Source organism: Manis pentadactyla, chromosome 2 (genome assembly GCF_030020395.1).
Source record: "Manis pentadactyla isolate mManPen7 chromosome 2, mManPen7.hap1, whole genome shotgun sequence".
Lineage (NCBI taxonomy): Eukaryota > Metazoa > Chordata > Mammalia > Pholidota > Manidae > Manis > Manis pentadactyla.
In genome coordinates, this window is record NC_080020.1 from 83,596,163 (window position 1) to 83,623,618 (window position 27,456).

General features: G+C 40.3%; 1 protein-coding gene and 1 long non-coding RNA gene across 7 annotated transcripts in view; one reads left to right on the forward strand and one right to left on the reverse strand.

The window, feature by feature from the left end:
* The window catches only part of LOC118912714 (uncharacterized), a 95,957-nt gene extending 71,029 nt beyond the window's left edge, over positions 1–24,928 (reverse strand). For 3 of the 4 annotated variants that reach the window (XR_005024882.2, XR_005024883.2, XR_005024884.2), the window contains exons 1-4: positions 24,807–24,928; positions 24,145–24,219; positions 20,149–20,220; positions 5,683–5,747 (exon numbers count right to left, since the gene is read on the reverse strand). This is a non-coding gene — a long non-coding RNA (uncharacterized LOC118912714). Of the gene's footprint in view, positions 1–1,602; positions 1,789–5,682; positions 5,748–20,148; positions 20,221–24,144; positions 24,220–24,806 lie in introns of those variants that run through there. The other variant, XR_005024885.2, reaches the window with a different exon arrangement.
* Positions 24,929–25,084: 156 nt separating this feature from the next.
* The window catches only part of POC5 (POC5 centriolar protein), a 35,195-nt gene continuing 32,823 nt past the window's right edge, over positions 25,085–27,456 (forward strand). For 2 of the 3 annotated variants that reach the window (XM_036886071.2, XM_036886073.2), the window contains exon 1: positions 25,085–25,222. In XM_036886071.2, coding sequence (XP_036741966.2) covers positions 25,085–25,222 — 138 coding nt within the window. Of the gene's footprint in view, positions 25,223–25,579; positions 25,711–27,456 lie in introns of those variants that run through there. The other variant, XM_036886072.2, reaches the window with a different exon arrangement.

Genomic DNA, 27,456 nt, shown 5'->3' on the forward strand with positions numbered 1-27,456 from the left:
GTTCCGGTCTACCAGTATATTTGTCTACTGGTTGGAACAGAGGTCTGTCAAGCTATACACACATGCCAAAGAGTATTTGGAAAAAGGGAAATAGTACACTTGGAATAATGACCTTCCCAGAGTTCTATTTTCTCGTGTTGTCAAGTAGGGTACCCCAAAGCTCAATCCTAACTCCTCTTTTATTCTTGATTTACATTCCTGCCCTAGGTGGGTTTATCCAGTCTCCTGGCTTTAAATATCATCTCCCAAATGAGTATTTTGCTCAGATTCCTCTCCCAAACTCCAGACTTGTGTACATAAGCACATACAAAAGATACCTCCAATTTAGAATATTATCTATCACTGCTGCTGATAGAAAATAACCTTCAGAAAAACAGAACTCCTTGTTTTGTTCACTGACACACCCCATGAACTCAGAAGTGGCTGGGAATAATAGGAACTTGGTAAGTTTTTCTTTGAATAATAGTATGACAGCACCTCTTAAATCAGTGATTCTCAAAGCATGGTCTACTAACCCTTGGAAGTTTACAAATCCTTTCATGGGATCCACAAGTTCAAAACAATTTTCATAATAATAGTAAGATGAGATTTACCTTTTTCACCGTGCTGAAATTTATGCACAAAAGCAACGTGAGTAAACTTCTAGTACCTTAGCACCTATGAGGGCAGTGGCAAGAAATTATTCTAGTCATTGTATTCTTCATACACTCACAGTTTTTTTAAAAAGCCAGTTTCACTTAAGATTGACCTTGGTAAAGCACCAATGACTGTTACTTCTCAACACTCGAGTACTATTCTTTTTAATAGTCTATGTCATGAAATAGGAACTACTTAAAGCACTTCTCTGTATTCCAAGTTCAATGGTTGGGTCAAAGGAAACAATTTGTGTGAGTATTGAAGTTGCAAGCTAACTAGACACCTTTTTTATGGAATACCACATTGTTCTGAAAAACACTGGCGAAGCATGCTATTCTTATTTGGGTATTGGTGGACATTTTCACTTCACGTTCTAGACACTTTAAGGTAAAGAATGCTATTTGTTGACAATTACAAACTCTAATCTTTCAAATAAATTAGAATATTGGAGACTCATATCCTCCACCATGAGCTTGTAAGCTTTCTAGTACATATTTTTCTGACTTAACTTCTTATGGTAAATATCAGTAGACGTAACCCATATAAACAAAAGCTCTTTGGGCTCTTCAGTAATTTTTAAGTTTGTAAGGGGTCCTGAAAACAAATCGGTTGAGAATAGATAACTTGTCTCCACCATCATGTGACCCTCTTTGTTCTTTACAATTCTGTTTCTGTAAGTATGTTACACGGCAGAACACACACAGTTCTGCACTGAGAGGCCTCTGCCCACTGCCACTCTATAAATCATTTGTTTTTGTTGTACAACTAAGGGTCACGTTTAAGGTAGGGCATCTAGAGCTGAGATCATTGCTTAGTGGAAGTGAGAGATCCTCATGATTAGAAGAGCACAGGTATTTGCTGTCAAGACTCACCATCCCAAAATGTACCTTTCAGATTTCCAAGGCCAAATTCTCAAAGGAATTACAAGTACCATTTGATTTAATGTATAGTGTAAATATTGCACATCTACAACTAGTTTTCACATTTGAGATTCACCTCACCCCCTAATCCCCTAGCCCTGGAAATGAAGTTGCACATAGTAATATGTAAATAAGATAAAAGAATATATATATTTACTCACTGGCCAACTTTCACAAAGTTATTTGGAATTGTAGGCCAGGAGACAAAAATATCCAGGAGTAATTTTGTCTTCTGCAAGTAAACATAAATATTAGCCATCCTTTTCTCTCAGGGGTATTGTAATGTAAGAACCATTGAAAACTTCTGTCATAATTTCACATATAAAAAACATTTTGTTAATTAACAGTAAATCAGTCTTTTGTTTAAGATTTTTTAATCATCAAGCTAGTTTCTCAAAAATTTTTTCTGATACATTTTCTCATTTTCATCTTCAGTTTCTTGCCAATTCTGAGTATGTATTTTAGTCAGACCTCTTTTTTAGTGCGGGTGCTAGAAACCTAACTTAAACTAAACTAAAAAGAATTATTAGCTCACAGAAAAATTGGCTCAGAAGGCCCTAAGTTTGAGCTCAAACAGACAGACAGCCAGATCCAAGAACTAAAACCTCTAGGACCCTTTGTCTCCACTACTTAACTCTTACAACTTGGCTGCATTCTACATGCAATCTCTCTCCACCTTAGGCAGTCAAAATACTGACCACAATCATGTCTAGTGTTATAACATCCTGGACGGCTGAATGAGAACTTAATTCTCCTGGCATCCATAGTTTCTCTTCCCTCACCCATCTCTCTCTGTCTCTCTCTCTGTCTCTGTCTCTGTCTCTCTCTCTCTCTCTCTCTCTCTCTCTCTGTCTCTCTGTCTCTCTCTCTCTCTCATAGACAACTAGCCCTTGAACAATTTAAGTTTGAACTGTGAGGATCCACTCATACACAGATTTTTTCCAATAAATACAGTATAGTACTATGAATGTATGTTCTCTTCCTTATGATTTTTGTAAAAACATTTTTTCTCTAGTTTACTTTATTGTAAGAATACAGTATATAATACATATAACAACAAAATACATGTTAATCAACCCTTTGTTATCAGTAAGGCTTCTGATCAACAGTAGGCTATTAGCAGTTAAGTTTTTGGGGAGTCATAAGTTATACACAGATTTACAACTGCATTGGGGGGGTCAGCACTCCTAACCCCCACATTGTTCAAGGGTCAACTATGTATACATATATATGATATATATTTATCTCTATAATATCTATATATCATATGTATAGAGAGATTTTTAATGAGGAGTTAGCTAACATGATTATGGAGACTAAGAAGTCCCATGATCTTGTCTACAGGCTGGAGACCTAGAAGAGCCATTGGTGTGATCCCAGTCCAAGTCCTTGGGAGTGAGAACCTCAGAAGCTGATAGTGTAAATCCTAGTCCATGGGCAGGAGAAAACTGATGTCCTGGCTCAAGCAGGTAAGCAAGAAGGAAACAATCCTCCCTTCCTCTGCTTTGTGTTCTCTTCAAGCCCTCAGTGGATTCGGATTTGCCCACCCACATTGGGGAAGAAAGTGTACTTCACTGACCCAAATGCTAATCTTATCCAAAGAAACCCTCACAGATAAACCTAGAAATAATGTTCATTCTGGGCACCCTGTGGCCCAGTCAGGTTGACCCATAAACTTAATCTCACATATGCCAACCCTGGAAGCAGTATGTATGTGTGTGAGGCCCCATTATACACACACCCCCAAGGCCAAATGGAGCTGGGAGAGATGGATCCACAACTAACAGATGCTGGCCAATAAAAAAAGCTTCCCACTTCAACATGCAGAATCCCTGTTTATTTGATATCACTGCTCCCAAAGCTGAGCACCCTATAAAGATAGTATGAAGTTGTTATAAAGAGGCCATGCTTGGCTTATATTTTTCAGAATCAGTGCCCTATTATTTTAAGGGCTGTCTGATTTCAGGGAGTGGAGTAAACTGACACTAGAAAATCAGTCACCTCTCACTCATCCCACCCCATCTGACTATTCAAGAGACAAGAAATTCAAATGGCAGTAAATTATTATGAAAGTAGAAACAGGGTTGAGTTAGACAATTCATTAGATAACTTATTTAAGAAATAAATCAGAAAAGGTTACATAGGTAGAATGTGGACCTACTTAATAGCAATTGTGTTTCTTCCAGAAACATCAGAGACCAATGTTTCTAGAAACTAGTATAGTTAAAGGAAAAGCATAACTGTCCCTTAATTTGCTGATTTAAGATTTCAATCTAAAATGGAACTGATGGATATTAAATGGAGAATCTCACGTATGCACCCTCAGGAAAATGAAACTTAAGAACTGAAAGACTGATTTCCCATAAATGCCTGAACAGAAAAACAAAACTTACCGCCAGACCAATGAGCATCCAAGAATCATTCCCCATCCTCCAGCCAATGAACTTACTGCTTGGACCCAGGCTGGACTCCTTCTTTGTACTCCTTGCCTAAAAATACAGCCTGCCCCAAATGGTAGACAGACTCACCTACAGCTTGTTACAGTTTGCATTCCCCAAATTGCAATTCCTTTGCTACTCCAGAATAAACTCCGTTCTGGTAATTTGAGCTTGCCTCAGTTTACCTCTTTAGTTTAATGCCAATTTGTTCTCAAAATGCAAGACTAAATCACAGGGCTGTGAGTAGAGGCCATTCTTGTGTCAAGATGTCTGGCTACAGTGGACACTGCTGGCATCCCACCTTACCTTACCCCCTCCCTCTGGCCACTTCAGTGCAAGCCTGTTAGGTTAGTAAGACAAGAAGACCTTTAGACTGAGGTGGCTTTAACGTCGAGGCAGCCTACACAAGCAAACCCAAACCTAAGCCTGTAAATCGTAAGGTGACAGAATCAAAACCTAAGGACAAAACCATCACAGCCAACTAGGCTTTTAAGCAATAGCCGTTCAGCAATTGCCCTACTTCACTTTGCCATTACTCTATAAAGGCTCTCCCGGCACTCCAGTTGGATAACCACTTTTGGTTTGGCACCGCCCAATTCACATCAATTTTTGCTCAAATACTCTTAAAATTTTTAATATGCCTCAGCTTGTCTTTTAACATGCCTTGCTTCCACCTCACCAGGACCTGCATTTCTTTTCCTGAGGACTTGCTTTGGCCACCTACGCAAACATGCAGGCATGGGTGGAAAGTGTGGAAATACTGACGTTCCATCACCGTCCACCATGACAGACATGCAGAAGCTGGTAGTGGTGACTCCACCAGCGTGCACAGAGGACCAAGCTCTGGCTGCCACAGGGGTAGCTGGCTTGATAACACACACTTTTGCTGCCCTTACTGCCTTCTCTAAAGCCCCCACTGCTCCCTGCCCATTTCCTTCACCTCCCAAATAAACTGCAGTTAACCCTTGATTGATGGGATCTAAAAGCACCAAACCCCTGCGTGGTGGAAAATGTACATGTAAGTCTTGACTCCCCAAAAATCTTAGCTAGTAGTAGCCTACTGTTGACCAGAAGCCTTACTGATAATATAAACAGTCGATTAACACATATTTTGTGTATGTATTACAGTATTCTCACAATAAGTAAGCTAGAGAAAAGAAAACATTAAGAAATTACAAAGAAGAGAAAACATTTACAGTACTGTACTTATCGAAAAAAATCCGGTGTAACTGAACCCTTGCACTTCAAACTGTGTTGTTTAATGGTCAACTTACTCTTATTTGAATGCTTGTCTTAGGGTCTAAGACAAGAGCCAAACAGAAAAGGTTAAAAAAGCTGTGTCTTGAGTAAGCCATTCATGCCTTTGCTCCACTTTCAAGAACACAGAACTTTTCATCCCCCACTTTATTGAGATATATTTCACCAACAAGAATTTTATATATGTAAGGTGTACAACATGATGATTTAATACTATGTATACACTGTGAAATGACTACCACAACCAAGCTGGCAAACACATTCATCACCTCACAGTTACCTTTTTTGGGGGGATGTGGTGAGAACATTTAAGATCTACTCTCCTAGCAAATTTCAGGTATACAATACAGTATATTAAGTTACAGTCACTGTGCTGTACATTAGATCAACAGACCATATTCATCTTATAACTGAAAGTGTGCATCACAGACCTTAGTCCAGTAATGTGTGTGTCTCCAGCAGGAACTCTTCTCCTGATTTTGATAAACTGAAAGACCTATGCACCAAAATGAGAGAAAAAGGCCTGTGAATATATGCAATTGACACCCACATAAAAGCATTTGGAGTCACCCTTGGTCCCCTTCCAAAGCCAAAATGCAGAAGAATATAAGATGAGGTTATTGAGGGAGTAAGCAAGATTATCTGACTCCTTATATTAAGCCTTAGTCTTCCTGAGTTGAACGAATAGATTGGAAGCAAATGGGCATAGGAGGAAAGAGGAGGCCTTTACTATATGGCCCTACCGTTTAATAATGTGGCTCCAAACTGCCGTGCTGCTTCGTCTTCTGGTCTCCTCTCTTGTGCCTGTGCACTCTAACAAACCTCAAGGGCAACACCCCTTGGTGAACTGACATGCATAATTATCACCTATAGAACATGTAGATTATATTCTATATGTTCTGCTTAAAATGGCAGGAAACCAAGCAATACATTTTGAAAGAATATTATTTAATTGTTTTTTTAAAGGCCGCTTTTGAAGGTGTTCAGAAAAGTTGCTCTTAGAGATCTTTCCCCACAAAGTCATATAAGCTATTTATGTTGTGCTCTAAGATACCTACTCTTCCATTTCTTAGTTAAATATTTTAAAGGCAAGTCACAAAGCCCTTCTGTTTCACATATAGTAAGTATTCATTTAAGTGATATTTGGCAAGTACTATACTAAATGAGCAACTGAAAAACAGAAGGTATTTTACTCACAGCTGCTCATAGATATGCAATATAAATATAAAAATACAAACAAAAGCCTACAAATATTGTACTCCTGCCATGAATAATCACAGACTTTAAAATATCAATTTACCTTAATAGTCCACCTCATGCAAATTTATTGTGGGGAAAGAACTGAAATGAGTCAAGAGAACAATGTGTTCTTTGTCTTTTATTTCAATTACCTTTGCATAATTCCTAATTTTGTGATGAGACATTTTGGAATATTGGTTGCTTTCTTAAAAATCTACTGGTTACCTTAGTACATGCCAGAGGCTCAGTCAGGTATTTAAGAAGTATGCAGGAAAGAGAAGTTCCAGTAAATTAGTTCTAAAATGCTAACTTGAAAGTTGAATTTACTATGGAATAAGTAATTTTTACTTTAGGGAACTTGACAGCTTTTAAAGAAATAACATTCCAGAGATATGTCACTCTTAAGGAAGAGGACATCTGAGCCAGGTGTCAACAGCTGTAACTCCACGGATCCAGGGTGACTGTGCCCCTCTCTGGACCCACCTTTGGGTGTAGGGGTTAGTGGTTATACTGCTCCAACTGAACACAGTCTGCCTCATCACAACACTTTAAGTCATACCATTGGCCTCCCAAAAGTGTACAGAGTCCGTCTGGGGAGTCTCTGACTATCTGTATTTCCATCAGAAGACTATTAACCTAAGGATTGTTTGCCTGAGAATATATGTACATAAACCCCAAAAAACAGAGATTAGAAGGAGTGTTGGGCAAGTTTACTTATTTATGAGGATGGAGTGTTGTGGTCTCTGAATCTCTGCCTTATTCCTCATTGTCATGGCCCCACTATTCATTCTTATGCCTTTCTTCCTGTGGTGGTGGGTGATTTCATCTGGTTTATTTGCATTCTGGTTCCATTTACCATTATTAGGAGAAAGGGACTGCTGCTACGATGATGCCAACACAGGTAAAAAGCCAAGCAGTTAGTTTTGCCTTAATCTCTTGATAAAAGTGTTTCCCATTCTGAATGGTGACTTCCCTTGGCTTTACAAATGTGGACATGAAAATCCTAAATAAAATATTAGCAAATCAAATTCAACAGTATATAAAACCAGGTAATACACAGCAGCAACTACAGTCTTGGGTATTTACCCAAAAGAATGAAAACATGTGCCCATAAAAAGACTCGTATATGAATGTTAATAATAGCCCAGACTGGAAACTGCCCAAATGTCTATCTATGGGTGACTAAACAAATTGTTGTATATTTATACAATGGAATAGCACTCAGCAATAAAAAGGAACACATCACTGATAAACACCATAACATGAATGAATTTCACAAACATTACACTGGGTGAAAATGGTCAGGGTAAAAGAATGTGTACTATGATTCCACTTACATGAAATTCTAGAATAAGTTAAAACTCATCTATAGTGATTTAAAACAATCAGACTAATGTTTAATTGAGGTGAGGGTGAGAAGAGTGTTTAGTCCACTCCTAACAACTTCGGGGTTGCTACGACAGAAATACCATAGACTAGGTGACTAAAACAGAACAGATTTCTCACAGTTCTGGAGACTGGGAAGTCCAAGACCAGCATGTAGACACCCCTGCTGTCAGCATCCAGGCAGAGCCTGCTTCCTGGTTCATAGATGACATCTCTTCACTGTGTCTCAGTTGGTAAAAGGGGCTGGCTAGCTCTCTGGCCTATTTCTATAAGTGCACTGATGCCATTCCTGAGGGCTCCATCCTCATGACCTAATTACCTCCCCAAACCACACCTCCTAACACCATCACATTGGATGCTAGTATTTCAATATATGAATTTTGGGGAGAGACAAACATTTAGTCAATTACAGGGAGATGGATTACAAAGTGGCATTAAGCAAACTATGGAAAGGTGTCAATCTTCTATATATTGATTTTGGCTGCAATTACAAAGATATATATATGTATCAAGTCCTCAATCCATATACTTAAAATATGTGAATTTTACTATTAGAAATTACGCATTAATTTGCAACATGGATAGAGGTAGAGGGTATTATGCTCAGTGAAATAAGCCAGGCAGAAAAAGACAAGTATCAAATGATTTCATTCATCTGTGGAGCATAAGAACAAAGAAAAAAACTGAAGGAACAAAACAGCAGCAGACTCACAGAACCCAAGAATTGACTAACAGTTACCAAAGGGAAAGGGACTGGGGAGGATGGGTGGGAAGGGAGGGACAAGGGGGAAAAAGGGGCATTACCATTAGCAGACATAATGTGGGGGGGGGGTACACAGGGGGAGCTGTACAACACAGAGAAGACAAGTAGTGATTCTATAGCAGCTTACTACACTGATGGACAGTGACTATAATGAGGTATGTGTGGGGACTTGATGATGGGGGGAGTCTAGTAACCATAATGTTGCTCATGTAATTGTAGATTAATGATACCAAAATAAAAATTAAATAAATAAATAAATTATACATTAAAAAGTTGATTTAAAAAAGAGTATTAGTGAAAAATGATGAATAAACACTTGGTTTTTTTTTTCCAAAAAAATTTTAATTTTCATTTCAATTTCAAAGATTTCATTCTCTGGCCACCACCTTCCTTCTCTCTAAATTATTCTGTGATATCAAATTTAAGTGTTTGCTAATATAAACATTGAAATTCCTAGTTTTGAACATTAAAATTATTTCTCCAGTATTTATAAAAAGTATGCTATTTATATATGTAAATATCAACAATGACTTTACTTTATTCAGTTATGGTTGCTTTGTCTTATTTATTAGATCTTTCATCAGGCCCAGCTTACAATTATTATATGGTATTCTTTCTTCCTTTCTTGTTTTCATGTAAAAATTTCCCTAGATTTCTAATATGATAAAAATGTTTACACATTATCCCAAAATGTATGTTTAGAAGTAAGAGTATATCCATTTCTTGTTTCTATTGGGGTTTTAAGTAGGATACAACAAAATCAACTTTGGCTGGCTTATGTGGAAAAAGAATTAATTAAAGGCTAGCAGGTAGATCACAGAAGCTCTGAGAGGTCTTGAGAACCAAACTTAGATGCTGAGCAGCCAGAAACAATGTCCACTTACTCAGCAGGAGCCACTACAGCCCAAACAGCCCTGCTGTCCCAGGTGAGGGCCTCCTGCATGACTTACACAGATGCTGCCCAGCTCTCACTGGTGATGCTCAGGAGCATGTGCCAGAAACCCTAGCACTGAGGTCCTTAAAGAGCGCACCATTTCTGTTGCTCACTTGCCAGATGATGAATTCTAAGTGCCTCCTTTCTCCCATTGCTCACTTATGAATGAAAGTCACATGCACATGTATCTGATTGGTGGAATCCAGGCCACACACCTGTGCTCTTGCTGCAACAGAATCTGGAAAAGCAGTTTGTGGCTTCAACCAGGGGAAGTGGGACTCATAAGTAGGATGCTTTCCACACACTGGAAGAGCACTCAAAAGGTGCTGGGCAATCAGAAATGCCCTTAATGACAAATGTCCTCAAAAAGCCATAAAGGAGATGTCTCTTTGTTAGTGAGTGCTTCCTCCATCTGACAGTTCCAATAAATACCCAGCAGACCACTTGCAATGTAGGAATGACAAAACCTACCAAGCACTGCTGAGCTGTCTACTGCATGGAGGAATATGGCGTGGACGCCTGAATAATGCAACTGTCTCTTATTTCACCATATCCCAGATTCAGTAGAACTTCAGCTGGAATCCCAGTGTTCAGACAACAATGGCATTTATATGCATAGAAAAAAATTTGCACAGGTCATTTACCTGCTCCAAAATTCAACTGTTTTATAACTGTAAAAATACCATATCTGGAGAATCAGATTAATCACTTAATTTTTGATAGGGAGGATAGTCAGAATTTGAATTCCAAAGAATAATTGTACCATTTAGAGCTATTCTCATGTTTATAAAATAGTATAGTATAGCAACACTAACTTTCAGTATGATCACTTCTATTGCTTTATATAAATGTAAAGATGTACTCTTGTCTGCCAGGGTACATAGTGATTTCTCTCTGTGTACCCACTGACAGTGCAAATAATAAAACTTGTTTTCACTTTTCCCTGTCAGCAGCAGTCAAATAAATCATGCAAGTCTTGAGATCTCTGATTAAAATACATAAAATTGTGTTCATTTATCCCTTTTGTATTAAATTATTTTAAAATATTTTCTTTGTAAAATCACTGCATTGTTTTTCCTAAAATACTTGCTTCAGTGGCCATGCAGGCTTGGGTCACACTGCCACCTGGTGTGGCTGGGACTAACTTCCTTCCTGTCTGTGGAAGCTATCAGACTGGGAATGCACTCAGATCTGCATTGCTGAGTCATGTCACAGGCTGAACTTCGTTCTGGAGGAATTTGTAGGCCTATATAAAATGAGGAGAGGGATTTGGATCAACAGCAAACAGAAACCATTTTATAGAGGAGAGGGAAAACGACATGTATTCAGCATTTTTAATTCAGCAAATGTTTATCTAGGGCCCACTGCATGTAAGGTCTGTGCTTGGTCCCACGGTGGGCAAAAAAATGAGGAAGACCCGACCCTGCACAGGAGGATCTAGTTAATATACAGCAGAATACAATATGGGCTGTACATAAGGAGCACAGAAGGGAGAAGAGATCACAAGAAATAATAGAAAAACAAAAACAGACTTCTTAGGGGAGTGGTATTTGGGATAGGCCTTGAACAGATTAGGGGTTTTATAGGCAAAGATAGGTCACTGAGGAGAAAGAGGAAAAACACATATCCCAAATAATAATATATTAAAACCTCTAGTTTAAAGAGTCTTATTTTATTTTTATCTTATTATTTTATCATCAAAGTGTATAAGAGAAAACATACAGTTTTCACAGTCACCATAAGTAGAATTTTATTAGAAGGATGAAAGATATTAAATTAACAATACAATTAAATATTACTTTCCCTGAAGAGTAATTTCTAAATGCCAGTGTTGGATGGCAATACTTCCATTAAGTTTTCTTCAACTCCCTTTTGCCTCAAAGAAAAACAAAAGACAAAAACCCTCTTATATAAATTCCCCATAATTTTATTAAGACAGACTTTTTATAATTTAAAATAATTAAGATTGTATATTCATAGCATCATGCTCATTTTATATTTATATATTATATGTTCACAGGCCATAAGTGAATTAATTGCTATTTACTTCAAAAACTTTTTTTTTTTAAAGATGCTTGAGTAAATCTATGTCACTTGATTCTTGAAATGCAGCAAATCAACTACATACCCTCATGTATTCTCATAGTAAATTAATGCTTTTATACTGTGTATATTTGTCAACATCTTCAAGTATAATTTCAATTACTTGAATTACACTCTAGATAGGTCTATCATCGTATTTTGCAATCTTGAATTTATTTTTGATTTTACAGAAAATTATGCTCTTGACACATATTTTTCTTAGGATTCTGGGGTGTTTACATAAATTTGTTAAACGCTCAGTGTCATAGAAATAAGCCAATGACTCACATTTTTGTTAGAATAGTCTTCAAATATGTGCCCACTCATCTTGGGAAAATAATGATTTATATAAGTTGAGTAATAATCAATACAAAATGCTTTTAAAATATAAAATTGTGTTAACACATAACTTTAAAAGAACTTTTGACTTTTTTCATATTAACAGAATTGATATATTTTTAAAGGTATATAATAAGCATGCTTTATATGATATTAGAATTATGTATCATACATCTCAGTAGATAAAGATGACACCCAAGGAGGATTGCAAAATCTCATTTTTTAAAGTCTTTTCTCTTCTGGTGTGTTTCTAGAATATAAATAACTTTTAATTGCTCTGGTTCTATACATCTGCTTTTCTCTTCTTAATAAAAATTCTAGGGGCTCAAGATGGCAGCATGAGTAGGGCAGTGGAAATTTCCTCCCAAAATTGTATTGAAATACAATAAATACAACTATTCCTAAAAGAGAGACCAAAAGATACAGTAAAACAGCCAGGCTATACCTACACCTGCGAGAACTCAGCATCGCATGAAAAGGGTAAGATACAAAGCCATGACCCAGCAGGACCCAAGCACACCCCCAACCCCTTCTCACCAGCGGGAGGAAAAGTGTCAGAGTGGAGAAGGAGTGGAAGCAAAGGACTACTAGATAACCAGCCCTCATAATCTGCACCAGGAGCACAGACACACATTGCATGGTGTACTGGATATCAGGGAAATGGAAAAGTAAAATCTGAGATGGAGACCGTGAGTGGGTCCCCACAGCTGGCTCCCCTGGGACAAAAGAAAAATGAGTGCTTTTTCAAAGTCTTTAAGGGACAAGGGCTCAAGAGCTGAACAAAATCATCCCAGCACACTCAGCCCAGCAAGCTGGGAAGCTTGAGGAACTTCAGGCCCCCTAGACCCCTGGGGGGTAAAGCAGCCCTGAAGCCCCTCGTGACAATAAGCAGACTACCATTCGTTCCCTCTGGTGGGTGTTGCAAGTGAACTGGCTGACCCACCACAGCTGCGGAGCAGCCGGAGAGCGGCCCCACCCACAGCAACCACACAGAGTTTCCTCCCAGTGCACAGCCAACCAGTCAGACAGAAGAAGCTAGAGCAAGATCTGTAAGGCATGAAGGGGTGCTGTTCTTGCAGGAGAACACACCCGGTGTGTCTGCCACCCCCCGCAGTGCACTGGGCTACCCCAAGGGCCACCCCACCCACAGCAGCTCAGGAGATTGTCCCAAAGTCTGCTCTCGGTGTGAGGGTAATGAGCACAGGCAGCAGAAGCTGGAGCAAGGTCCAGAAGTCATGAAGGGGCACCATTCTCACAGGGGAAAACACCTGGTATGGCTGCAAAACCCCGCAGTGCTCTAGGCTAGCCCAAGGGAAGCCCCACCCACCACAGCTCAGGAGATTATCCCAGAGACAGCCTCCCGGTGTGCAGGTAATTGGCACAGTCAGCGGAAGCTGGACCAAGGTCCAGAAGTCATAAAGGGGCTGTTCTCGTAGGAGAACACACCGGTATGGCTTCAAACCCCTGCAGTCCTCTAGGCTAGTCCGAAGGCTGCCCCACCCACGGAAGCTCAGGAGATTATCCCAGAGACTGCTTCTTAGTGTGCAGGGAACCGGAACAGTCACCAGAAGCCAGAGCAAGGTCCGGAAGCCACGAAAGGGCGCTGTTCTTGTAGAAGAAAACACCCAGTGTGACTGTGACCCCACACAGTGCTCTAGGCTATCCCAGGGCTGGCCCGCCCACAGCAGCTCAGAAGATTGTCCCAGAGTCTGCTCCCGGTGTGCAGGTAACCAGCACAGGCAGTGGAGAAGGGCAAGGGGACCAACAAGCAGGAAGGGAATTTGTTCTCCCAGCTGACACATGTGCCACCAGCCTGTGACCACTTCTATCACCATGAAAAGGCAGAAGAATCTGGTCCAGTCAAAAATCAATCAGACAACCCCAGAGAGAGGGCCTGTTGAGATAGGTATAACCAATCTTCCTGAAAAATATTCAAAATAAAAGCCATAACCATGTTGATGGACCTGCAGAGAAATATGCAAGAGCTAAGGGATGAAGTCCGGAGGGAGATAACAGAAATGAAACAATCGATAGAAGGTCTTAAGAGCAGACTGGATGACATGCAAGAGACTGTTAATGAAACAGAAATCAGAGAACAGGAATACAGAAAAGCTGAGGCAGAGAGAGAGAGAAAAGGATCTCTAGGAATTAAAGAATATTAAGAGAACTGTGTGAACAATCAAAACAGAACAATATTCATATTACAGGGGTACCAGAAGAAGAAGAGAGAGAAAAAGGGATAGAGTGTGTCTTTGAAGAAATAATTGCTGAAAACTTCCCCAAACTGGGGAAGGAAATAGTCTCTCAGACCATGGAAGCCCACAGGTCTCCCAAGACAAGTGACCAAAGGAGGACAACACAAAGACATACAATAATTAAAATGGCAAAGATCAAAGAAAAGGACAGGCTATTAAAGACAGCCAGTGAGAGAAAAAAGATCCCCTCCAAAGGAAAACCCATCAGGCAATCATCAGACTTCTCAACATAAACCTTAAAGGCCAGAGAGATTGGGATGATATATTTAATGCAATAAAACAGAAGAGCCTTGAACAAAGAATACTGTATCCAGCATGATTATCATTTAAATTTGAAGGAGGGATGAAACAATTTCCAGACAAGCAAAAGTTGAGGGAATTTGCCTCCCACAAACCACCTCTGCAGGGTATTTTAAAGGGACTGCTCTAGATGGGAGCACTCCTAAGGCTAAATAGATGTCATCAGAGAAAATAAAATCACACCAAAAAAAAGCACACCAATGAAATACTAACTAAAGGCAAAAAATAAAATCAACTATCCACAAAAGCAGTAAAAAAAAAAAATCAAAAGAGTACAGAATAAAACACGTAACATATGAAGAATGGAGGAGAAAGAGTAAAAAGAGAGAAAAATAAAGAATCATCAGACTGTGTTTATAATAGCTTAATAAAAGAGTTACATTAGATGGTTAGATAGTAAAGACACTACCCTTGAGCCTTTGGTAAACATGAATTCATAGCCTGCAATGGCAATAAATACATATCTATCGATAATCACCCTAAATGTAAATGGAATGAATACACCAATCAAAAGACATGGAGCAAAAGAATGGATAAAAAGGCAAGACCCATCTATATTCTGCTTACAAGAGACTCACCTCAAATCCGAAGATATACACAGACTAAAAGTGAAGGGATGGAAAAAGATATTTCATGCAAACAATAGGGAGAAAAAAGCAGATGTTGCAGTACTTACATAAGATAAAATAGACTTCAAAACAAAGAAAGTAACAAGAGATAAAGAAGGACTTATATAATGATAAAGGGGGCAGTCCAGCAAAAGGATATAACCATTATAAATATATATGCACCCAACACAGGAGCACCAGCATATGTGAAACAAATACTAACAGAATTACAATGCAATGCATTCATTCTAAGAGACTTCAACACACCACTCAACCCAAAGGACAGATCTACCAGACAGAAAATAAGTAAGGACACAGAGGCACTGAACAACACACTAGAACAGATGGACCTAAAAGACATCTACAGAACTCTACACCCAAAAGCAGCAGGATACACATTCTTCTCAAGAGCACATGGAACATTTTCCAGAATAGACCACATACTAGGCCACAAAAAGAGCCTCAGTAAATTCAAAAAGATTGAAATTCTACCAGCCAACTTCTCCGATCACAAAGGTATAAAACTAGAAATAAATTGTACAAAAAAAAAGGCTCACAAACACATGGTGGCTTAACAACATGCTCCTAAATAATCAATGGATCAATGACCAAATGAAAACAGAGATCAAGCATATATGGAGACAAATGACAACAGCACAAAGGTCCAACTTCTGTGGGACTCAGAGAGGGCAGTTCTAAGAGGAAAGTATACAGCAAACCAGGTCTATTTAAAGAAGTAAGAACAATCCCAAATGAATAGTCTAAAGTCACAATTACCGAAACTGGAAAAAGAAGGACAAATGAGGCCCAAAGTCAGCAGAAGGAGGGACATAATAAAGATCAGAGAAGAAATAAATAAAATTGAGAAGAATAAAATAATAGAAAAAATCAATGAAACCAAGAGCTGGTTCTTTGAGGAAAAAAAACTAAATAGATAAACCCCTACCCAGGCTTATAAAGAGAAAAAGAGAATCTACACACACATAAACAGTCAGAAATTAGAAAGAAAAATCATGACAGACAACACAGAAATAAAAAGAATTATTAGAGAATACTATGAAAATCTATATGCTAACAAGCTGCATAACCTAGAAGAAATGGACAACTTTCTAGAAAAATACAACCTTCCAAGACGGACCAAGGAAGAAACAGAAAATCTAAACAGACCAATTACCAGCAACAAAACTGAATCGGTAATCAAAAACTACCCAAGAGCAAAACCCCCGGGGCCAGATGGATTCATGGCTGAATTTTACCAGTAATATAGAGAAGACATAATATCCATTCTCCTTAAAGTTTTCCAAAAAATAGAAGAGAAGGGAATACTTCCAAACTCATTCTATGAAGCCAGCATCACTCTAACAACAAAACCAGGTAAAGAACCTGCAAAAAAAGAAAATTACAGACCAGTATCCCTGATGAACATAGATGCAAAAATACTCAACAAAATATTAGCAAACCGAATTCAAAAATACATCAAGAGGATCATATACCATGATCAAGTGGGATTATCTCAGGGATGTAAGGATGGTACAACATTTGAGAATCAACATTATTCACCACACCAACATAAAGAAGGACAAAAATCACATGATCATCTCCATAGATGCTGAAGCATTTAACAAAATTCAACATCCATTCATGATAAAAACTCTAAACAAACTAGGTATAGAGGGCAAGTATCTCAACATAATAAAGGCCATATATGACAAACCCACAGCCAACATAATACTTAACAGTGAGAAGCTGAAAGCTTTATCCCTAGGAACAGGAACAAGACAGGGATGCCCACTCTCCCCACTGTTATTCAACATAGTACTGGAGGTCCTAGCCACGGCAATCAGACAACACAAACAAATATTAGGCATCCAGATTGGGAAAGAAGAAGTCAAACTCTCATTATTTGCAGGTGACATGATATTGTACATAAAAAACCCTAAAGACTCTACTCCAAAACTACTAGAACAAATATCGGAATTCAGCAAAGTTACAGGATACAAAATTAATACACAGAAATCGGTTGCTTTCCTATACACTAAGGACGAGCTAACAGAAAGAAAGATCAGGAAAACAATTCCATTCACAATTGCATCAAAAAGAATAAAATACCTTGGTTTGGAATAAACCTAACCAAAGAAGTGAAAGACCTAGACCCTGAAAACTACAAGAAACTCTAAGAGAAATTAAAGAGGACACTAACAAATGGAAACTCATCCCATACTCTTGGCTAGGAAGAATTAATATTGTCAAAATGGCCATCCTGCCTAAAGCAATCTACAGATTCAATGCAATCCCTATCAAAATACCAACAGCATTCTTCAACAAAGTAGAGCAAATGGTTCTAAAATTCATATGGAACCACAAAAGACCCCAAATAGCCAAAGCAATCCTGAGAAGGAAGAATAAAGTAGTGGGGATCTCGCTTCCCAACTTCAAGCTCTACTACAAAGCCACAGTAATCAAGACAATTTGGTACTGGCACAAGAACAGACCCACAGACCAGTGGAACAGAATAGAGAGTCCAGATATTAACCCAAACATATATGGTCAATTAATATACAATAAAGGAGCCATGGATATACAATGGGGAAATGACAGCCTCTTCAACAGCTGGTATTGGCAAAACTGGACAACTACATGTAACAGAATGAAACTGGATCATTGTCTGTCCCCATATACAAAAGTAAATTCAAAAGGGATCAAAGACCTGAATGTAAGTCATGAAACCATAAAACTTTTAGGAAAAAACATAGGCAAAAAACCTATTGGACATAATCATGAGCACCTTCTTCATGAACATATCTCCCCAGGCAAGGGAAACAAAAGCAAAAATGAACAAGTGAGACTATATCAAGCTGAAAAGTTTCTGTACAGGAAAGACACCATAAATAGACCAAAAAGACATCCTACAGTATGGGAGAATATATTCATAAATAACATATCCAATAAAGGACTGACATCCAAAATATACAAAGAACTTACACACCTCAACAAACAAAAAGCAAATAATCCAATTAAAAAATGGGCAGAGGTGCTGAACAGACAGCTCTCCAAAAGAAGAAATTCAGATGGCCAATAGGCACATGAAAAGATGCTCCACATCACTAATCATCAGAGAAATGAAAATTAAAACCACAACGAGGTATCACCTCATGCCAGTAAGGATGGCCACCGCCCAAAAGACAAACAACAACAAATGTTGGTGAGGATGTGGAGAAAGGGGAACCCTCCTACACTGCTGGTGGGAATGTAAAATAGTTCAACCATTGTGGAAAGCAGTATGGAGGTTCCTTAAAAAACTCAAAATTAAAATACCATTTGGCCCAGGAATCCCACTCCTAGGAATTTACCCTAAGAATGCAGCAGCCCATTTTGAAAAATACATATGCACCCCTATGTTTATCGCAGCACTATTTACAATAGCCAAAAAATGGAAGCAACCTAAGTGTCCATCAGTAGATGAATGGATAAAGAAGAGGTGGTACATATACACAATGGAATATTATTCAGCCATAAGAAAGAAACAAATCCTACCATTTGCAACAACATGGATTGAGCTAGAGGGTATTATGCTCAGTGAAATAAGCCAGGCAGAAAAAGACAAGTATCAAATGATTTCACTCATATATGGAGTATAAGAACAAAGAAAGAAACTGAAGGAACAAAACAGCAGCAGACTCACAGAACCCAAGAATTCACTAACAGTTACCAAAGGGAAAGGGACTGGGGAGGATGCATGAGAAGGGACGGATAAGGGGGAAAAAGGGGTATTATGATTAGCAGACATAATGTAGGTAATGGAGCATGGGGAGGGCTGTATAACACAGAGAAGACAAGTAGTGATTCTATAGCATCTTACTCTACTGATGGACAGTGACTGTAATGGGGTATGTGGTGGGGACTTGATGATGGGGGTTGTCTAGTAACCATAATGTTGCTCATGTAATTGTAGATTAATGATACCAAAAAGAAATTCTAAAGGGCACATAACATTCTAAAAAATAATTCTTATACTTAAAAGATAAATATACATTGCAATATTATAATATGCAATCACTATAATTATTGTTGCAATGACATCCTGTATATTATCAAACTAAGTTTTTATTGTGAATGTATTTCTGGTCCCAGGTTTACTTATGCATAATTTTGCAACACCTAATGGCAAAATATATGTGAAATAACCTGGCACACTGCTTGAGACATAACCCAAGTACTTTTTGGGTTGAGCACCCCAAAGTGTAAGCATATGCCCTTTCTCTTAGAGTGGAAATAATATATGTTTATTAATATGGCATTTTACTATTTTATAGAAAGAAGATCAGCTAAAACTTAAATTATTTACCCAAGATCAATGCATGTGTGGATATGGCTGGAGGAGCTGTGAGATACATTATCAAGAGTAACAGAGTTAAAACTTATGTAACAGTGATGTGTTCTCTGTATATTTGACTCATGGAATCCTTACAGGAATCTATGGAGGTAAGCAATGTTATTGCCTCATTTTGCATTAAAATAATTGAGACACACATAGGTTAAGTCACTTGCCCAAGGTCACACAGCTAGTAAAAGTCAGAGATAGGATTCAAACCCAGAACACCTGTCCCTGTGAGCTTAACTACTCATCTGTAATAGTAAGAGTCTGTTTCTATAAAGGTCTTTAAAGCAGTGTGAAGGGAGTCCAGGCACAGAGAGACTTGCCAGGGACAGAGGGCCAATGTGGAAGATGAAAGTACTTTCAAGTGTTGCTTCTCTTGCACTCTGCGTGTGACTTGTCCCAGGGTACTGGGAAATGGGGTCTTAAATGAGAATAGATATAGGGAGATGAGAAATTAATTAGGGTAATGTTAGCTACTGCACAAATAAACCTAAAATTTTTAGTGATTTGTCACACTAGAAATGTATTTTTTAAATTGCAGTAAACTATACTTAGCATACAATTTACCATCTTTATCATTTTGAAGTGTACTGGAAATAAATTTTTTGCTTACAGAGCAGTCCAAGGTGGATGTCCTGGTTCCTTCCATCCTATATTCTGTCATTCCCTGAGGTCTCAGAACCAGCTGAAAGGAAAAGAAAAAATATAAATGTGACACACCTGCTTCTTAAATTCCTGGTCTGAAAATGATACACATCAGCTCTGTTTGCATTGTGGTGAACTAGTTCTGTAACTCCACTAAATGCACAAATCGGGGGGAGGCTCAGAAACTTTTTTTAAATGCCTGGGCAGCTAATTCTTGGCACTAATTCTGTTATGGAAAATACTGAAAAACCTGGACTGGATGGATCACTGATGGAAGAACCCAGAGGCACTCGGAGGTCTTGGAGTGTTGAGGTTTTATTTTACACTGGTGGGCTCAGAGGGGAGTAATCTCCCAAGGTCGAAGCCCTGAGAACAAGCAAGGGGAGCAATTTATATTATTTTGATATGTGGTATTTTGGCATGCGCAGGACAAAAGAGGAGCCTGGAGGAGGGGAGGAGGGAGCTGGGAAGGCTTTGCCAACCGGAGGAAAAAAGAGGTTTGCTGACCTGGGCAGCTGTGTTGAAGATTTTCCCTATCAATTCTACATAATGGAATTCTGGTAGGCAGCTTGCCATCTCTGCCAAAACCTCCTTCACTAGATTTTCTCCTAGTCACTGGCAAAACCCAGAAGCACTACTTGGGAACCCAGTTAAAACGCATAAGACAAAAGACATGAAAGGACCATTCCCACTTTAGTACACAACCTGTTGAGGCCGTTGAAATCTTTATCACATCAGTGCCACCACCAGTGCCTGCATCAACAGGGCAGAACACTAGGGTCTTTGCCAGCAACAGATGCCAAGACATTCAGCATCTTCGACGTGGGGTGGCTTCCCCACTGATGTAGCAGGTCTGCCAGCTGTAGGTACTTTGGCAGGAGATTGAGTGAAGAACCACCTTTGGTGGGTGCAGGAGGTGGAGACGCCTTGGCAGGCACCAGCAGGGACTCTAGGGGTTTCTGAAGTCTCAACAGCAGGGGATGTGGAAAATTCCGAGTGAGAAAGGAGAAAAACAGAAAGCACTTCATGGTCCCTGAGGGGTACTCTGTGATTGTATGTGAGCTAGCCCTATGATTCACAGAAACCAGTTCAAGAGGAAGGCTTTGTCATGAAATAGTGGGGACCAAATGAAAAAAATATTGTGGAAAACTAGGCTTTACTCCAAGGCTGCTGTGGACATGAAACTGCAATTCTAAGAAGCCATTTCCCTGGGAGAAAGCTCAGTACCTGAGTGATGATGAGGCAGGGACCATGGCTTAGACAGATAGGGTGAGGGCCTCTGGAAAAAACAAAGCAAAATAATCCATTGTGGGATGTGCTTTAGCCTGCTGGGGGGCCCAGCTTGTTTTTCTGACTTTACCCAGGTGCCGCTTTTCTTCCTCCAGCCCTCAACAAATGATTTGCAACCTGGGCAATGTAGTAAGCAAGCCCAAAACACTAGTAAAAACAGGAAGGATTCCATCTTGAAAATAAGATTGCATCTTAAAACCCAATTAGTTAAAAAGTAAGTTTCTTAACAAACAGACAACAACTCAGTCCACCTTGGGAGCAAAGCAGGTTGTCTTGAGTGATTTACTCCCAGACTATGAAGCTGCTATCCTGGGAGGAAATCAGAGCAGTAAAAGTCTTATAAATAACCAGGAAGACTAATTAGAAACTTAATGTCTCTTCAAAGATAAACATTTTGGAACCACTTAGCAGGTATACATCCCTAGTTCTTTGTCGCTCAACTGCCTATAAAACCCCTAGACAACGCACCACCCCAGGGCTCTCTTGTCCCCTCCTGGCCTGAGCCAGGAGCTCTTGTCCTCTCACTTTCTCTCTACATAAAAGCTTCTGCCTTGCTCTCCTACCTTGAGTGTTTGTGAAGTTCATTCTTTGACTCCGTGAACGAGAACCACAGCATCAATGAGACCATACATGAGAAGAATCTGAACATTCAGATCTAGGAGCCAAAGCTGCAGGACTGGGTCCCCAGAAGCCACTTCAAAGCTTCAGTTACAGCAGTTTTGACATGGGGAACAGACATCTGCTAACAGCTATTGGATGAGACACAAATTGGCTTTCAGGATGACACACCCACCTCAAATAGGATGAATTAGGTCGTGGAGCTAGTTAGAAGCAGAGGTGAAAAGCAGAGCTTTGGCAGGGTGGACTTGCCAAGGTGTGGATATGCTGCTGGCAACTGAAAAGGAGACAGGAATCTGGGTGAGGGGGGAGACTTCCAAGGTGGACCACTGTCAGCACAGGGCTCCACAGTATGTAGTCCGGAAAAGTACCTTTGGGATGCAGGAAGGAAATGAACTGCAATCTCCAGAGCACCAGAAAGGAAGCTTGGAGTGTCCAAGGCCTCACCATAATGCTGCCTGATTGTGGCAGCATGGAGAAAGCTAAAGCTCAGATCCTGACACAATGCTGCTTGTGACTAGGGGGAGACAGACCAACCAAGAGCAAAGTGTGGCCCCAGGACCAGAGTATCACCTTTCCCTGAGAACTTGTTTGAAATGTTAAGATTTAGGGCCCTGCCTCAAGCCTACATAATCAGAAATTCTGAGGGTGAAACCCAGCAATCTGTGTTTGAGAAAACCATTCAGGTGATCTATGTGCAGGCTGGGGGACCTAGGAGACCTAAGGGATAGGTGGGGTGGTGGGTATATAATGGAGATTAATATCAGACTTAAGGTAGACCCCAAGTAGTAGACAACATGATGGGGCCTATTATCTGGGAATCCCAATCTCCTTTTGCCTACCCTCCCACAAATTCTGAAATGAAGGACACATATACAGGTGTATGTATATAGTGAATATATACAGTTAGACTAATATTTCAATTCATTCAATAATATAATATATGCATGCATGACCTCATTTTAACTTGATTACATTGATTGGGCAAAGACCCAATTTCCAAACAAGGTCACATTCACAGGTACTTGGGATTAGGACTTGAACATATCTCTTTCAGAGGACACCATCGAATCCATAATAGCTATGCTCTTCCCAACAGGACATATTGAATGATAAGAACATAGACTCTGGAGCCCAGACTGCCTCAGTTTGAATACCAATTCTGCTCTTATTAGTTGTGTGATCCTAGGCAAGCCACATAACCTTTTGAGCTTTAGTTTTCACATCGGTAAAATGAGGATGGAAAGAGCACCTACATCAGTGATAATCTGAGAATTAAATAAGCTAATGAGGACAGTGTCCAGGACATAGTAAAGTATTCTGTGTGTTTATTAGATGAAATAAATTCTTTACCTGTTCATCCTTGACGTCCCAGCTTAAATGTACTTTCTCATACAAGATTTCCTGATATCTTCTCACTTCAAATGTAATTCATAATTACTTATTCATTCGTGTGGGTTTTCATTGTAGTTTGGTGTCTGTTTTTTTCCTATCAGACTCTAAGTTTCATGAGGGCAGACTGTTTATTTTGTTCACTACTCTATTCTGAGCCCAACAAAATGTTTTGCATGTGATGAATGTTAGATAAATATCTATTGAAAAATAAATGATTATGAAAAGTTCAAAGCTGGTGATTTAATTATTATGAATTTGTGGGTATTTTATTTTCTCTGTGTCTCTTTCTCCATTACTCTGTAGGAACCTTGGGAAAAGAGTTCAAAATTCATAACATCTAGACCAGGTTTGGTCTCTTTCTCTCTGCAGCTTCACAGAAGAATGGAGATGGCTTACCCAATGGTTTTCTATGAAAATCTGCCCCCTAAAAGGGAGAAGACAGAGAAGAGAAACATGGAGCCAAGTGGCAAGAGGGCACAGGGATAGTGAATCAGTAACAAGTACAGTGTATAGGGTCATCACATGCCATTTCAGTGAAAAAAAGATATTTGAACCAGGTATGAATTTGTATCTAATAATAGGAATTTGTCCTTTATAATAACCATGGAAAATGGGTGAGGGTGGGAGTGGGGATGGAGAGGGGGACAGGCACTCTCCTTACTTCATTGTTGTTTTAAGTAGAAGTCTGGTTCTGCCAACAGGTAAGTAGATGATACCCAGGTTATGCCATTTCTATCTACAGAAAAAGAAACATATGCTTCGTTCTCTAGGTAACAAAGGGAGCCTGTAAACACCCAGATCTTATGACTTGCTGCCAGATTGAAACACTCCCTTTGCCATCTGGATCCTAAAGTATACTTTTAACTATAATCTGTTGACAATACAAGTTGAAAGCCTAGTATTTTTTATGATACGTGATGGGTATTTTAAACATACTAACTCATTCCGTCTCTCTACAACCATTTTATGTGAATAGCATTATCCAAGGTGAGGATATACTTATATTTTAAGGTTGATATTCACTTCGCAGAAGGGCCTGACCTGCAGTCTGACACGTCTGAGGTAATTAGTAAAACGTATTTCAGCGGTTTCTTAAAGTGTTGTTCGCAGACCCCTACAGAATCGCGGGCCACCTTGCTAAAAATTCATACTTCCTGGCTCTGCCTAAAACTGAAGCAGTCAGCAGGGGCGGGTGTCAAGGAATCTGTACTTATAAAAGGCACCTCCAGGTGATTCTGTTGCAGGGCACCGTGGACGCAGATGATTCTTAGGCATGAGTGTCACATGCATAGGCTACGGGCAATATCCAAGACAACAGCGTACCTCCCTGGCTAACGTCAGCGCTGCTCAGCAACCTGTAGCCAATCTGATCCTAGAGCTGTCTCGTAGTCTGCGGCAACAGAATGGAACTGGGCATGCACGTACTCCGCTCCGAGCACTGGGCGGGGCTCCTGGAGACCCCGCCCCCAGAACCGCGGGAGCAGGAGGCGGGGCTCCCTGTAAGTAACCTACTTCCGGCCCCTCCCACCGCCGCAGCGGTCCAGAGCCCCGCCCCTGGCTCTAGGACCAATCACACGGCAGGTTGCTGAAGCTCGGGGCCAATGCACAGGGCCGTCCTTAATTCATCGCTGCAGTTTGAAACTGTCAGGTTGCTGCCAAGGAGCTGCGGTACTGGTTTTAGCGGCGACAGGGCCGGAGGACGCGGAGGGAGGAGTGCGGGTTTGTGGAGATCCGAGACGGTGGGTAGCGTCAGCTCGGATTTCCGCCTCCGGGGCTGTACACTACGGGCCTGGGGGCGTCTTACCCGAGAGGTGGGCTGTTCAGCAGCATGCGGGGGGCAAGGTCCGGACGGTTTACTCTCCGAGGCGTCCGGGAACCCAGGGCAGGAGTGAGGGGTGTCTAAGGTACAGCGGTTAGTGTTGCCCAGGCTCCGGTCATTTAAAATGTAGGGGGAAAAGTAACCATGTCTGATGCTTGCTTACACAGGGGTGAGTAGGAGGTTGATCGAAGAGAACTTCAAGCCCTTTGCTTACTCGCTACTGCTTTTCCGCTTTGCTTCCAGACCCCGACGCCGGGAGGGGCTGGCACCCCCCCTCTCCCGGCTGCCGCTGGGGTCGGTGGAGGGCGCGGGACGTCACCCCGCTGCTAGCTCGCAGTTAATTCACCCTTCTTCTGCCTCGTGGGGGTTGCATTTTGATTCCCGGACACCTCTTTTCCTATCTGCCAGGTAACTACCAAGACGTACTTTGGTTTCTCTGGCAATAGAGAAGCACTCAGAACTTTTTATCTCGCGGTTTCTGATATCTTGGGTTAGAGAATACTGAAAATACAGTGAACGGATGTACATCCGCCACCCAATAAAGCAAAACTTCATTTTTCTTATTTGTTTCTGAACCTAGAAACAGGAAGAAAAATGCTACTGTTGTAGTTTCAAAAAAACTGACATACCTGGTTGGCATCAAGGCAAGTGGAACACTTATATTTTCCAAAAGGGCAGTAGTTGTGCCTGCAGTATCAATATTCAGAAACCCTTTTTGAGATCTGACCATACTTTGCAGCTCATTTGCTTTGTGAATAATTATCACCAACGCACCTCACCTCTTACTACTTATCCAGGCTGCAAACACATCCTAAAAGAAGAAATGAATGGAAATAGAAATGGACCAAGTTACTACAGTGGTGGATTTGAAGTCCGTGCAGCAGCCCTTTCCTTGCTGCAGATGTATGGTCTTATCTTATCCTCCCTAACTGGCTTAACTGAAGACAGTCAGGCTGAGATTTACTTTACTTATCTTGTGTATATGCAGTAATACAGTAATAGTGAATAAAGTTGAAGTTTCCTTTCCATAATCTACCCCCGACCTACGTTTCCATTCTAATATTGCACTTTTCCCTGTATCTGCCCCTTCTACTTCAAGTTCTTCATCTCTCATTTATTTTTCAGCCTCCTGTGATGGAGTCCTGTTCTACTTACCATCGAAACTGCTCAGGCAAATGTCCTGATTTGCTCAAGCAAATGTACAGCAACTTTCTGATTGCTATATTCAGACACTCTGTCCAGTTCTCGTCTTTCTTTGGCATCTGACTGACTAGTCCCTTCTTCAAGCTTTTGTGATGCTCTTCTTTCTGCTAGTTGTACCACTTTAATGTCCTTTTCAGTCTTCTTGATGGCTCTTCTTTTCTCCTTTAAGTGTTAGTGGCTCTGGATTTAACCCGCTTCTCACTACTGTAGTGTGCCTTAACGTTATCAGGGTTATAGTCCCCTCTGAACACATATTGGAAGCTAAGGATCCTCTTCCTAGAAAATAAATGTGTATTTATACTACAAATATTGCATATAATTTGGGTGTATGGACCCCAGAATAAGAACTCTTCTTCACACTCCTTTTTGTAGGTGAGCTGATCCTATACCTCTCTGGGAATGTTTGCCATTATGTTGATGATGCCTCAAACTGGGTCACCAACCCACTTACCTCCAGGAGGCACCATTCACATTGTAGCCATTGGGAAAGGCAGTCCTCGGAGTGATGCACAGCACAGTGTGTGTGCCATACGCTGCATGTCTGCAGCTTCACCTCAGTGCCTCACAGCACCCTCACATCCAGTACAGCTGATATTGAAGCCATTGTCCTTCCTCCCAACCTGTTCAACTTCCCTCATCCCTCGCGTTGGTGAGTGGCGCTGTCATCAATCTCATTATCCCAGCCAGAATCTGGAAACCACTGCCAGTTCCCCCCTTTGATCCTGTAACCAGTTTTGAGCATGGTCTCTCATTTCCTCTGCTTTAACACAGCTGTCTCATAGTTATACCCTCCACCTACCATTGCTGCCTCCTATAGTCAGGTCCTTGTTTATCTCCTCAATTAATGCCCAGGGAACAACTGACCTCTTAGACAACAGCAGTTGACTCAGTGGATCACTCTTCAGTAGCCCACCTTTATAATCCATCCTGAAAGCTGGATGGTTTATCTAA